A 15,012-nucleotide genomic window follows, 5' to 3' on the forward strand; every position below is an offset into this window, starting at 1 on the left:
ACTCACCCTTCCGGCACCAGTGGCGCAGGGAAGGGGCTGCACTCCTCCTCCAGGGCTAACGCCCCCTCCCCCAGCACACAACAGAGCTGTGGGAGGGGAGCAGCCTGCGCAATTCCGGAACCCCCGGAAGTGACGTGGGCTTCAGACAGGACTTCTGTCCACCCCGCGGGAAGCCGGCACTACACTAGAGGTAGGTAGTGGGGCTTCTCGGGGGTGGGTGGAAATGGGGGGTGAGGGTGCCCGAATGCCTCAAGATCGACTGGTTGAGTCCTTGTGATCGACCAGTCGATCGCGATCGATGGGTTGGTGACCACGGTGCTAGAGGAACATGAAATGGTGTGATCCAAAGAAGCCCTGGCAAGGGCCAAAGTCCCATTCCCACCACAGGCAGGTCTTAGCAACTCCTTCAGAGTCAAGCCGAGGCATTGCATGGAGAGACTGTGGGCTTTATCAACTACAGCTCTGGGCAGGTGTCAAGCACTGACCTGTGAGGGAAGAAACCACAATCAGAGATCCTTTACTCTCAGCCAGGATGGGAAGAGCTGCAGAGGCCAAGGCCACGTAACTAAGAAAATTCACCTGGCACAAAAGGAGATGAGACATGAAAGGAACAGTAGGTTGGCAGCAAAGGCCAAAATGAAACTTTTGTTCGTAGCAGGAGGACTGGAGATGGGGTCACCCAGCCAGTGCAGAGGGCACGAAAGGAAAGGCCTGGAGTGCTTGGTTTGCTGTACAACGCATCCAGGGAAAAGCTGCACCTCTCTGGGGCTCTAGACTGAGGAGATAGACAGACACTCTCTCAAATAGACAGGGGCTACGTCAGTCTGTCACCATGGCAATCTTGTGCTTAGACATCTGCCGCTCTTCCTGACCGAAAATATCTGTAACTGGCCTCTTGCTGTTACCCACCGGCAGTACACCACCACTTGCTGAGGTCACCATTCGATCTTGCGCTGCAGGGTCACTTACTGAGCTCGTGTTTAGGCCTAAGGAGTTGGCTAGTTTGGCTAAAGACCTGTAGGCTTTTGCATCACTGCTTTAAACCACACTTAGGCCTTACTTGGCATAAGTCCATCTGTATATGGCACAATAGCTGGATACGCACTGAAGTGATTGACTAGAAAGCCATGACTCTTAGGCAGGGTCCTAGGAGCCAATGCCATGCTACACACCCTCACTAGCTACTACACCAGTTGTCCCCAACGTGCTGCCCGCGGGCGCCATGGCATTTATGTGCGTCCACCGAAACATCTGGGCTGGCCCTGCCCCCGTCGCACGGCACACCTGGCCGCGTGGAGCGTGGGTGGCCCCTACCCCGGGCGCGCAGCACATGTGCGGTGCTGGCTCTAGGCTCAGGGCGCGTGGGTGGCCCCCACCCCTGGGCGCGCAGCACATACATGGCTCCACCCCCGGAAGCGCGGCGCGTGGGCGGCCCCACCCCCGGATGCCCGGCAGCCACGAAAGGTTGGGGACCACAGTACTACACTGATGGATGCTGTAGAAACCGGATAGAGCAGGACAGACAGAGAGGCGGCTGAGTAGCAATAAACTAACCAGATCACCTCCTTGCAGCCCTCCTTCATCTCAGGGGGCCACAATATTGTCGTAACCAAGACACTCCTGGAACAGGGCAGTTTTGCGAACTGCGCTTGTGTACTTAGAATTTGTGGGAGGTGCCAACTGAACCGTAGCAGCGCTTTGATTGGTTGCAGAGGGAGCGCCCGGTCTCTCACTCAGTGCTGTGGCCCAGCAGCCTGCACCTTATTTCACGTGCCCTGGCTTTATGTGGTGTCACTTTAGTAATACTGGTAGGAAAAAAACCAACACGGATGGCAACCCTGGGCACTGGCAACAGTAAACAGAATGTCTCATGGGGCCCCATTTGGGTAGAGTTGGCCCAGGACTGAATTTGCCCCATGCCTGTCAAAGCCAGGCTGAGCCTGGAAAGCGCGCTCGCTGCTGCAGAAACCCACCTGTAGGAGCCAGCGGGTGTGTTCCACATCCCCCTCCCACATCCGGAACGGGGTGCTGCCAATGTGGTTCAGCACAAGGTGATCCAGTCCCCCTGCAAGCAGCAGAGAAGGATGGGGGAGAGGGTCAGGTGTGGAATTATCCAGGAGATGCTCCATAAAGGTGGAAGCAAACCAGCTTGCTCTTTCCTTTGGGCTGCGGGAAAAGTTCCACCAGCTGGAGCCTGCTCAAGGCAGCTCCCAGTTCTGATTACTCGGACTTGGGTTATCCGTGGGAGGTGTGACACAGCCGGAGAGCTGCTGGGCCAGGTATGATCCACAGCTAAACCAGAGAAAGGCCTTCATGTGGTTCTAAAGGACTTACACGAGCCCCCCAATAGCAGAGTCTGAGCACCTTGCAATCTCTTTAATGTATTTACATTTCCAACTCTGTGGAGCAGGGCATTATGGGGAACTGAGCCCCAGAGAGACCAAGTGAGATGCCCAGGGTGATCAAGGGAAGCTGTGGCAGAGCAAGGAACTAAACTCAAGTGTCTTGCATTCTAGGCTAGTGCTCTAACCACTGGACCATCCTTCTTTTCTAGCTTTGGCATCCCTGGAGGACAGAGCCCACTGCTGAAGCCTGCTCCTGCCTTGTGCAGCACGGCTTCCCTCCTGGCCCAGGGAACATCTGCTGGCATTGTCCCACCTGTTGAATTCCTCCTCAATTCAGAGAGACCCACTCCCAGAGGTTCAAGTCTCCACAGCCCATCAGTCCTTGGTCTCTTGGCAGAGGCTACCATTGAGCTGCACCTGAGGCTAGCTGGGCTGGGAGGGGACACATGTCCATTAAGAACTGGACTGAGAGCTCCTTACACACACACAGCCTACATGGGAACAGCATTCTCCACACAGGCCAGGTTTGTCAGATCTAATCTTGCTGGTTTCTATATAGCTACCATAGACATGAATTCGAACCAGTGACATGAACTGCACTTTGCCTCAGTTTCTCCGTGTCAAACAAGGAAAACAACACTGGCCTCCTTCCTGGTTAATTAGTTAATGCCCCTCAACGACAGAGGGTTTGATTGCATTTGAGGCAAGGCCCCTTAATGCTGCTCTGGAAGGGTACAAGGGATTTGAATGTGCATCCCCACTTCAAGGGCACAGTAGTGGAGCAGAGTAAACGAGAATCAGAATTTGGTATTTTCAGGGAACCTTTCTGACCAGGCCATTCAAAATAAGACAGATGCAACCTCTAGCCATGGGACACCTGGAATTGCTGTAGTCCTGAGCCTGACTTTCAGAGTGACACCTGTCCTCCCCCAGTATCAGTCATTCTTCAGACAGTTCAATACACACCCAGTTTTTGCAAAGCAAATTGCACCACCCTTTCCGGGGCTTGAGGAGAAGACATATCATCCGGGATGTAAAAGACTTTCTTTGCTCCTAGCTGCAGACACTTCTCCATCACCTCGAGGAATAACAAACAGATCTAAGTATACTTTTTTTGGTGGGGAGAAGCAAGAGGCTGTTACAGCATTCACCTCTCAGTTTTCATGCCATTGTCAATAAGTGCCGACTATGAACAAAGTTATACACATTTACATCCATTCAACCTAAAGGGGAGTGATTTCCTTTAACCAAGGAATAATTATAACACTTCATATTAAAACCTTAACCCGGAATAAGAATGTCTACATGAAAAACTACACCAGGATAGCTGTTCTGTTTTAAATTCATATCCCAAGTTAATCAGAAATAACCCTCAAACGCAGACAAGGCCTCAGGCAGTGACATGGCAAAGCGGCCTGAAGTATTTTGAGGCCCCTTTGCATTGTCAGAGCAGTGTAATGGCCCGAATATGAATGAAGCCCAAAAATGACACTTCAAGAGTTTTGGGTGAGCCCAATCCTAATGCACTGTACTTCCATTCCTCTTCTCAGAGCCCCAACCCTTCAGACCCTGACACTGGGCCTATTCTCCCATGATTTCTGAACTCCAGAGATGGATGAATTTGTATTATTTGAGCAGGTTGGAAAATGAATTTTTTTTTTTACCTCTCCAAAGAAAATTTTGAGTTGAGTGAAATATTAGGCCTGAGAATGGAAATATTTCAATTCTGAAATGCTGCCCCAGTGCCTTATCCATAAGGCTGCAATCTAAGTGCCTCGTACTTCCATGTCTCCTCTATAGGCTGGGCTCCCTCTTAGACTTCATCTCCCATGATGCACCACAGCAACGCTTCCTGGTGAGCAGATGTGGTGAATCATGGCAGTCGTATAGTGGCACTGCATCATGGGAATGGAAGTGTGGCCCGTACACAAGAATGAAAGCATGAGGAACACAAACCACAGCTCCCAAAAGGCACTGGCGTCGCGTTTCAGAATTGAGCGATTTTGGTTTGGCAGTGTTTCCCAGAACAAACCAAAATCAACATTTTCTCTGGAAAGCAGACACTTTCCACGTAAACATTCATTTAGCCAACCCCACCCCCTCCTCCATTTTCTGTCAAGAGACAGTTTTGGTGGAAAATGTCTGACCAGACCTACATTCTACTTTTTTTAAATGCCCATAGCTTCACCCCTTCTGCCTTCTACTGTGTGAGGCGGCTCTGACCTTCCGCAGCAGCGTTTCTCTCCTGGCAGTCAGAACTATTTCAGCACCAAATTTGGAGTAATGATATGCCATCTGCTCTCCGATCCCAGTGCTGGCTCCGGTCAGGAGAACTCGGGCGCCAGAGATGCTGTCTTGGGGGTGGGGATGGGTAGAGAGCACAAAAAGGTGTTAGTGAAAGAACAATTGGAGGAATTACAATTATTAATGGTCTTAAATGTATTCAAATAGAAATTTTTATTTTCTTCCCATTTTAGGAAGCTTGAAACATGTACATGGTGGGGTGTGAGATTCATCAGAATGTTCAGATGTGTGCACACTTAAGAGCTTGTCTGTTTGTTGTGTGACATGCCAAGGTCATAAAGTTGATCACTGGCAAAGTTAGAACAGACCCCAACTTTCCTGAGTCAGAGTCCAGTGGCCTACCCCTTAGACCATACTACTTGTCCTCTGTCTAGTATGGGGTGGGCAATCATTTTTTGCTGGGGGGCCACTTCAGAAATTTTTGAAGTGGCCCTGGGTAACTCCAGAAGTAGCGGGGCCAGAACACTTCCCTGCTTTCCACCCACAGACCATGATTTGTGTGGGAGTGGGGGAGCAGGTAAAGTCTTTGGCCCGCCGCCTCTCCCCCTGAGGTGTTTCCTGGGCACCCATATGCCTGGTGGTGGGAGGAGACTTTGTGCACTCCTCCTTCTGCCCCCAGGCCAATCAGGGCTTGGGGGTGGGGGAGCGCAGGAAATCTCCTCCTGCCCTCCTTGCAGGAATGTAGCAGGGTGGAGGAAACTGCACGCACTTCCCTCAATCCCCAGCCCTGACTGGTCTGGGGTGGGAGAGCAGCACTACCTCTGCAGGCCAGATCAACCCACTTGGCAGGCCAGATCCAGCCCACGGAGGCCCTCTTGTCCACCCCGGTCTAGTGTCTAGCAATGCCCCCAAGAAATGCAGCTAGGTCGGCTCTTTCTTTATCCTAGCTTCTTTTGCAGACCTCAAAGTTCCTCCCTGCAGGTGGAAGCAACGAGGGGCAGCCCAGAGTGAGCAGCCAACTCTCTAGACCACATGCAAGAATTGCCCAGGCCACAGTTTGGAACAATTCCCCTTAGGGTCGCCAGGTGTCTGGTTTTGAACCGGAGAGTCCAGTATTTGAACTTTCTGTTTGGGAAACAAATTGAGAAAATAGAATTGAGATTGTAGTTTGTGATGTAATGTCAAGTGTGTCCGGTTTTTTGTTGAAACCATCTGGCAACCCTAATTCCCCTCCTCCTTTCGGCCTCCATAGGTCCTGGAATTAGGGGTGCTGCAAAACCATGTGACATGAAGTTGTTTCCATTATACACAGGGTCTATGCAGAGGAGGGGGACTGTTTCTTGGTTGGGGGCCACTGACCCACAGAAACATCACTCGGGGCCACTCAGACATGAGAAGCAAGGCCCCCCCCCAAAAAACAACCCCCCGCCACAGCCCTCAATGACCTGGCCCCAAAGTAAAGAAAAAAAAACCTCAGATGCAGCCCCCAACTAGGAAGCAGGAAAAAAAAAAATACACCTCCCCCCTCAAGTTCCAGCTCCAGCTCCACGGAATGGGAGTTGGAGGGGGGGGGGGCGGAGGGTTACTGTTAAGGCTCAGAGTTTACCAACCAAGGCTCTTCTGGGGACCTGGAGCTTATTGATTTTGTGGGCCCCCAGGCTCTGGGGATGGGCCAAAAATGAGGGGTTCTGTGTGAGAGAGAGAGGGCTGCCAGGCAGCAGCCTAAGGGTAGGCATGTGGGATCTGGGTGGGCAGTATGGGTAGGAAGTAGGGTGCAGGAACAGGTCTGCGAGGGAGTACAGGATCTGGGAAGGCTGAGGTGCAGGACTAGGGATGTTAAATTTCAATTAATCAGCTAACTGAGTAGTTGATGGAATTTCCATCAACTACTTGATTAGTCGATAAGGGGCGAAGGGGGAATTTGCTATCCCTGCTGTACTGCTGCCTTAGAAATGTAGTAAGAACCGCCTGTGGCTCCTGCTACATTTCAAAGGCTGAGGCGCAGCTGTCAGGACCGGACGCAAGCCTCAGTTTCCGCTCATGCTCCCTGCTGTGCCTCTGCCTCTGCCTCCCCTCTCCTCCCTCCCACCCACCCCCACTCCACAGAGATGGCACCGGGGGAAACTGGCTTTTAAGCTGACTCCTGCTTCCCCTCCCCCTTGCTGCCTCTGATCTAGAGGCAGGGGAGGAGGGGGAAATGCGAGTAGTCGACTTGATTACGCTTTTACATTCCTATGCAGGAGTGGGCTTGGGGGCTGGGAGGGAGGGTACAGGACCAGGCTGGGAGTGAGGGTACCGGGTCTGGATGGGAAGGGGTGGGGAAGTGGGGTCTGGGCAAGGAAGCACTCACGGCAGGCACTGCCCCCCCCCAATCACTCCCACTGGATGCAATTCCCAACCAATCGGAGCAGCAGGGGGAGGTGGTGCCTGCAGCATGCAGAGCCGTTTCCTAGCTCCTGCCAGGAAGAGCCCGCAGGCCCAATCTGGGCCCTGTCTTGATCCAAGTGCAAGCCAACCCAGTGTCCCCTGTGTGGCTGGAGAACCAGGGCTGGCTCACACTTCTGGGGGGAGGGATGAGCCCCAAGTCTCAAGGCAAACCAGGGGCCTTATCCATTGCCCACCTCTGGTTTACAGTTTGATTCAATGGCCCTCAGCTCCCCGCACACCAATACCAATGATACCAGCACCCCTGGAAACCCCTTTCCAATCTCTGGCTGTTTCCTCTCTCCACCTACCTGGGTTAAAGGTGTCTCTCCAGAAGAAAGCCAGGAGCCCGGCTAGAATCCCAACAGTACAAAGCACTTTCCCAGGTAGGACCATCTTCCCAGAAGTCGTGGGGGAAAAGAGCCTTAGTGCGAGTGCAGCCTCTCAAGCAGTCAACCACTGCCCCATGTACAGCAAACTGGCCTGTGTGAACAGCACAATGGCAAGTGTGTGACGTGGCGAGGCAAGTCTCCAATGGCAGCTAACAGGCTGGGGAGGCAGAGAAGTGGGACAGGGCCCAGCTGATCAAAGGAGCAGCTGCGAGCCTTTCCATGGTGTAAATTCGTAGGACCCTGAGCCCACCACTGCAGGGCTGAGTCCCTCTTTAGATGCAGTGCAAGTCGTGCGCTTTCCTGAGGTCTAATTCATTTAAGATATGGCCCTTGGATAAGCCAGGCTAAAACCGGGACCTTTGATACATTTTTGATAAGGCTCCTTACAACCAGAAGACCGACCATAGATAACAAGCATGCAAGAAGCAAAGTCCTGGTGTGGCTAGAAGCTCACAGGAAAGGAAGCAGTGGGGCGGCACAACTGTTGGGTTTGCCCTGCCTGCCCCAGCAGAACTGTTCGACTGAGTCCCTGGCCTCCAGGCTCAAAATTCTGTGCTGGAGCCCAAGCTAGTGTAAACTGGCATTGGAAATCAGAACTCTGCATGGGGGCAGGTTTCAGAGGGGGAGTTGTGTTAGTCTTTAAGGTGCCACCAGACTCCTTATTTTTGCTGAAACAGACTAACACATTTATTCGGCCATAAGCTTTTGAGAGTTGATTTATAGCAGCTGAGTGTCTGACCCAGAGTGCGCAACTTCCCTCCCTGCCCCAAAGTCCAGAGCAACAACAGCTAGAGGGGGGTGGCTCCAATAATGGAATAGCTGGAGGCATGCGGAGAGGGAGCAGTCTGTGATATGCCCTGGTTAAAACCAACATGAAAAAGGAAAGTACAGTAGACTTCCGATAATCCGGCGCCTTTAGGACCCAGGGGGTGCCGGATTATCTGATATGCCGGACTATCAGAAGGGGGGGCTATGAGGGGTTTGGAGTGGGGTGGGAGGGGATGCCACCCCAGACCCCTCATAGCCCCCCCCTCACGATAGTCCGGCTCTGCCTCAGGCGTCCCTGATTCAGCCGCTGCTGGTCAGTTTCAGCAGCAGCTGAATTGGGGATGCCTGCAATAGAGCAGCTGGGGTGCTGCTGGGTTGGTCCCGCAGCGCCGAGGGGCGGCGCTAGGAGACCAACCCCACAGCACCCCAGCTGTTCTGCCCCAGGCGTTCGGATTCAACCTGCTGGTGAAACTGACGCTGCTGGTCAGTTTTAGCAGCGGCTGAATCCCGATGCCTGGGGCAAAGCAGCTGGGATGCTGCTGGGTTGGTCCCATAGCGCCGCCCCTCAGCGCTGCGGGACCAACCCGGCAGGATCCCAGCTGCTCTGCCCCAGGGGACCCCAAGTCAGCCGCTGCTGAAACAGATCAGCGGCTGATTCCAGGAAGCCCGGGGCAGAGCAGCTCTGCCCCGGGCTTCCTGGAATCAGCCGCTGATCTGTTTCAGCAGCGGCTGACTTGGGGACCCCTGGGGCAGAGCAGCTGGGGTCCTGCCGGGTTAGTCCCGCAGCACCGTCCTTTGGCACTGTGGGACCAACCCGGCAGCACTCCAGCTGCTCTGCCCCAGGTGTCCCCAAGAGCAGCTGGGGTGCTGCCAGGTTGGTCCCGCAGCCCTGAGGGGCAGCACTACAAGACCAACCCGGCAGCACCCCAGCTGCTCTGCTCCCAGCTTCCCTGATTCAGCTGCTGGTCAGTTTCAGCAGCAGCTGAACGAGGGAAGCCTGTTCAGCTGCCCCAGAACTTCCGGGTTCCTGATGGTGCCGGACCATCAGGAGTCCCGGAGCATTGGATGCCGGACTAATGGAGTTTTACTGTATTCTGAGTGCCCAGTTATTGCCACCCTGGAGTTCTGAGTCAGGACCAGGCAACCGGAGAGACAAACATCGTGGGAGCATTTTAGCTTCTCCTGCATGAGATTGGGGGTGTCACCCGCACAGACCCTCCTGCACCTGCAGATCTGACAGCATTATCTGAACAGGCACTGCCTGCTCATCAGGGCCCGATTCTGCTCTGATTTCCAATGGAATAATCAAGAGCAACACCACTGAAGTTAATGGAGTTAAACCTATAGATGTGAGATCAAAAGCACTGTCAATATGAGATCATCCCACACTAACCTCCCCTGCCCTCCGTACTCCAGCTGCCCCCCTTCACTCTGGCTTGGACAGCACCTTGCCCTAAAGCTATGCCAGGTTGGACTTGATCTTTAGATCAGCTTCCACTCCTGGATCTGGATCTTCTGCCCCATATTAGATCCCAAAGTGATCTGAAATTCAAGCCTCAAGACTCACCTAACACGGCTGTTCCTCTGAGACTATTTCATACGTCTTTCCTAACGGGCTTGAATGTGCGATCTGCTCTGCTGTTACATGGCAATCCTCCTAGGAGGGTCTCCTCAAAGAAACTGATCCTGCTCTGTAAAATGGTGTTTGACACACTTTTACTCTGAACTGCGAGGACTAAGGACAAAGAAATCTTTGACAAATCAGATGCATTCTATAAATCAGCGAAGCTAACGATAGTGCCTTGCGTATGCAAGCAAACAAACAAACATTTGTATCAATCATTCCCTTACTCTCCACACTAGTTTGCCAATTTGCTATTTGGAGTTTCAGAACCCAAAGCAGTGGTTATGTTACTACTTTTCCCCCGCCCCCCAGGCAGTATCAGGAATAAATCAATAGGAACACAGTGTTTCTGTCTGATACATGGTTTATACAAACCAGAATGCTTTTACTTAAAAACTCCTTTTTATTAAATCTTACGTTCTTGCATGTGCGCAGACACACACACATTTATGTTATAGCAAAAGGTTTTTAGAACATTCCAAGATACAACTTCCAAAGTCTGAAATGGTTTAAAAGAAGTGATAGCAGAGAGTCGATGGCCAGCTTCCTTCCCACTGGGGACTTGAGGGTTTCAGCTTCTTGCCCAAAAATAAACTCCCTTGGACTTCTAAGGTATTTATTTGTACTACTTTTTTATAGCTAACTTAAACAAAGCACATTACTCACAGTATCTTTTATTGGGTTACTAGGAGTAATCCCTACCGAGTTAATTTTCTAAAATAAAAAAGTATTTGTATTATTAAAGCATTTCTAGTTATAACACCACCACCACTTATACGTTAGGAGCACTAAAGACCAAGATCCCCAGTCTAAACATTAGGGATGTTAAAAAGGCTTCTTTTTTTTAAGCAAATGTGTAACCTCTGAAATTTTCAGCTGAAATTTTCACATTTACATAATCTTAAGACAGCTCCCCACAAGTACCAGCTCCTTTGGAGCTGCCTGTCCCCATCTTCATGCTGCTGCTTCCGTATCAGAGCTGGCTCCCTGCAAGCACCGGCTCCCACCTGTCCTTCTCCCCCACAGGCTCCAATACAGAGGCAGCAGCATGGGAAGGGGAACCTACATGTAACCGTTAGGGATGTTAAATAGTGGTTAGGAAGCTAATCAAGTAGTCAATGGAATTTCCATCGACTACTCAATTAGTCGATAATGGAGTTCGTTGTGGCTCTGCTTTTCAAATGTTCTTACTACATTTAAAAGGCAGAGCCACAGCAGTCTGGGACTGGGTGTGAGCTAGGACAGCTGAGGCCCAGGTCACGGTGGGTCATAACAACCAAAGGTCCATCTAGTCTAGTATCCTGTCTGCTGACAGGGGCCAATACCAGATGCCCAAGAGGGAGGGATCACAATAGGTAATCCTCATGTGATCCCTCCCTTATCACCCACCTCCAGAGAAACAGAGGCTACGGACACCATTCCTACCCATCCTGGCTAATAGCCATTGATGGACCTAACCTCCATGAATCTATCTAGCTCTTTTTTGAACCCTATTAAAGTTCTAGCCTTTACCGCATCCTTTGGCAAGGAGTTCCACAGGTTGACTGTATGCTGAGTGAAGAAGAACTTAATTTTGTTTGTTTTAGACCTACTGCCTATTAATTTCATTTGGTAAATCCTAGTTCTTATATTGTGGGAATAAGTAAATAACTTATTTATTTTCCTTATTCACTTCTTCCGTACCAGTCATGATTTTATAGACCTCTATCATATCCCACCTTAGTCTCCTCTTTTCTAAGCTGAAAAGTCCAAGTGTTTTTAATCTCTCTTCATATGGGACCCATTCTAAACCCTTAATCATTTTTGTTGCCATTTTGTTGAACCTTCTCCAATGCCAATATATGATTTTGAGGTGAGGCAACTACATCTGTACGCAGTATTCAAGATATGGGCATACCATGATTTTATAATAGAGGCATTAAGATATTTTCTGTCTTATTCTCTATTCCTTTTTTAATGACTCCTAACATTGTTTGCTTTTTTCACTGCCGCTGCACACTGAGTGGATATTTTGAGAGAACTATCCACAATGACTTCAAGATTTCTCTCTTGAGTAGTTGTAGCTAAATTAGTCCCCATCATATTGGAAAAAATAATCCCAAATATATATCCAATGTGCATGACTTTACATTTATAAACATTAAACTTCATGTGCCATTTTGTTGCCCAATTACTTAGTTTGGTGAGATCTTTTTGAAGCTCTTCAAAGTCTGCTTTAGTCTTAACTATTTTGAGAAGTTTAGTATCATCTGAAAATTTTGCCACCTCACTGTTAACCCTTTTCTCCAGATCATTTATAAATAAGTTGAATAGGATGGGTCCCAGGACACACCCTTGGGGGAACCCCACTAGTTACCTCTCTCTCCTCTGAAAACTTACCATTTATTCCTACCTTTTCTTTCTTGTCTTTTAACCAGTTACCAATCCACAAAAGGACCTTCCCTCTTATCCCATGACAACTTACTTTACTTAAGAGCCTTTGGTGAAGGACCTTTTCAAAGGCTTTCTGGAAATCTAAGTCTACTATATCCACTGGATCCCTCTTGTCCACATGTTTGTTGACCCCCCACGAAGAACTCTAGCAGTTTAGTAAAGCATGATTTCTCTTTACAGAAACCATGTTGACTCTCCCCCAACAAATTATATTCATCCACATGCCTGACAATTTCGTTATTTACTATAGTTTCAACTAATTTGCCTGGTACTGACGTCCGAATTACCGGTCTGTAATTGCCAGAATCACCTCTAGAGCCCTTTTTAAATATTGGTGTGATGTTAGCAATCTTCCAGTCGTTAGGTATGAAAGTTGATTTAAAGAATAGGTTACAACCCACAGTTAATATTTCTGCAATATCCCATTTGAGTTAAGAACTCTTAGGTGAACGCCATCTGGTCCCGGTGACGTGTTACTGTTAAATGTATCAATTTGTTCCAAAACCTCCTCTAATGACACCTCAATCTGACAATTCCTCAGATGTGTCACCTAAAAAGAAACCCAAACTGGAGCCAATCTCCCCAATATCCTCAGCTGTAAAGACTGAAGCAAAGAATTAATTTAGCGTTTCTGCTAGGACTTTATCATCTTTGAGTGTTCCCTTAGCATCTCGATCTTTCAAGGGCCCCAGTAGTTGTTTAGCCAGCTTCCTGCCTCTGATGTCTGTTCGAGAAAAGAAACTGCCCCCCCCAGTAAAAAAGTTTGGCCAGGCGGCTCTTGCTATAATGGGCTGCAGTACTCCTTGAGAGAAACCGGCCGCACCCTTCCTGCATACCATTGCCTTTAGAAAAAGGGAAGGTGTGAAAAGGGGAAAATAGTCTCAGACTCTCCCACCCGTCACCTTGGCGTGAGAACTGCGGGGCTTACCTGATCGCATGAAACCTGCACAGTTTCGGCCCAACCCTTGGGACACAGACCCCCCCCCACTTGGTGACCATTGGGCCATATATGGTAATATGCAAGCAAGGAAAGCGATGTGCAGATTTGGAGACAGTTCGCTCAAGGAGGTCTTCACAACACACGTACCACCGTGCGTGTGCCTTCCCGTATACTTCAAAGCGCTGCCAGCCTGATCAACCGACCAGCCACCTCCCCCGACTCTCGGGCGTAACTAAGGCCTTCACAACCGAACCGATATCTGTGAAATGTTTCATGTGTGATTTGATTTTTTCTTGTTGTATAAGCTTAGTGTTGTAGTTGTTTTTGGATAGTACATAGAGTTTGTAGTTATCACTGTTATTTAATTAGTGTAGCTGGATATTTTAAGATTACAAACTATTCCCCTGGCCATTCCCATCCTTATCTCTCTGACACATTTAACTAGAGATCATAGAATAAATATAATAAATACTGTAAATTAATTATTAAGGCGGTCTATTAAAAATCTTAGAATAAATACTATAAATTCACCACTGTCATAAATAAATAATTTTTATTTGATAAAACTGTCCACCTGGTTCTGTCCTTCCCCCCCTTGGGTATTCATCATTGGACCTGTGATTCTCGCGACAATGTCCTTAAAAAACATTTTACTATTATTTTTTGAATTTTTGGCTAGCTGTTCTTCAAACACCTTTTGGGCTTTTCTTATTAAATTTTTAGACTTAATTTGACATAGTTTATGGTCCTTTCTATTTTTCTCACTAGGATTTGACTTCCACTTTTAAAAAAGATATCTTTTTATCTGTCACTGCTTCTTTCAGCTGGTTATTAAGCCACAGTTGCACTTTTTTGTTTCTCTTACTGTGTTTTTAAAATTTGGGGTATACATTTAAGATGGGCCTCTATTACAGTGTTTTTGAAAAGTTTCCATGCAGCTTGCAGAGATTTTACTTTTGTCACTTTACCTTTTAATTTCTGTCTTCCTTATTTTTGTGTAGTTCCCCTTTCTGAAATTAAATGCCACAGTGTTGGGCTGCTAAGGTGTTTTTCCCACCACAGAGATGTTAAATTTTATTACATTATGGTCACTATTTCCAAGTGGTTCAGTTATATTTACTTCGCCACTTCAGATTCCACTTTCTATGCTCCTCTTAGGACTAAATCAAAAATAGCCTCTCCTCTTGTGCGTTTCACAAGCAGCTTCTCCAAGAAGCAGTCATTTAAGGTATCAAAAAATTTTCTCTGCATTCCATCCTGAGGTGATGTGTAGCCAGTCAATATGGGGAGAGTTGAAATCCCCCATTATTATCAAGTTTTCAATTTGATACGCCTCTCTAGTCTCCCTTACCATTTCATAGTCACTATCACAGTCCTGATCAGGGAGAGACAATACATCTCTAAGGCTATATTCTTATTATTGGAGCATGGAATAACTAACCATAGAGATTCTATGGAACATTTTGGCTCATTTAAGATTTTTACTTCATTTGATTCTACATTTTCTTTCACGTATAGCACCACTCCCCCACCAGCACTGTCCTTCTGATATATTTTGTACCCTGGTATGACTGTGTCCCTTTGATTGTCCTCATTCCACCAAGTTTCTGTGATGCCTATTATATCAACATCCTCCTTTAAAACTAGGCACTCTAGTTCACCCATTTTACTATTTAGACTTCTAGCATTTGGTCCCAGACCATTGCAGCTCTGCCTTTTAAATGCAGCTTTTACTACATCTAAAAAGCAGAGGCGTAGCATCTGGGACCCAGCACGAGCCGGGACTGCCCCTCTGCCTCTCCTGCCTCTCACAGAGATGGTGCTGGGAGGAACCAGCTTTTA

General features: G+C 48.7%; 1 protein-coding gene across 6 annotated transcripts in view; it reads right to left on the minus strand.

The window, feature by feature from the left end:
• HSD11B1L (hydroxysteroid 11-beta dehydrogenase 1 like) overlaps positions 1 to 15,012 on the minus strand; it is a 34,762-nt gene that overhangs the window by 17,266 nt on the left and 2,484 nt on the right. For 2 of the 6 annotated variants that reach the window (XM_075903096.2, XM_006110507.5), the window contains exons 2-7: positions 9,741 to 9,864; positions 7,325 to 7,496; positions 4,569 to 4,699; positions 3,312 to 3,423; positions 1,974 to 2,065; positions 486 to 579 (exon numbers count right to left, since the gene is read on the minus strand). In XM_075903096.2, coding sequence (XP_075759211.1) covers positions 486 to 579; positions 1,974 to 2,065; positions 3,312 to 3,423; positions 4,569 to 4,699; positions 7,325 to 7,409 — 514 coding nt within the window. In that variant the 5' untranslated portion in view covers positions 7,410 to 7,496; positions 9,741 to 9,864. Of the gene's footprint in view, positions 1 to 485; positions 580 to 1,973; positions 2,066 to 3,311; positions 3,424 to 4,568; positions 4,700 to 7,324; positions 7,497 to 9,740; positions 9,865 to 15,012 lie in introns of those variants that run through there. The other 4 variants (XM_075903099.2, XM_075903097.2, XM_089774917.1 and 1 more) reach the window with 4 other exon arrangements.

The sequence above is a fragment of the Pelodiscus sinensis genome, chromosome 32 (assembly GCF_052426305.1).
Source record: "Pelodiscus sinensis isolate ZL-2025 chromosome 32, ASM5242630v1, whole genome shotgun sequence".
Classification (NCBI taxonomy): Eukaryota; Metazoa; Chordata; order Testudines; family Trionychidae; genus Pelodiscus; species Pelodiscus sinensis.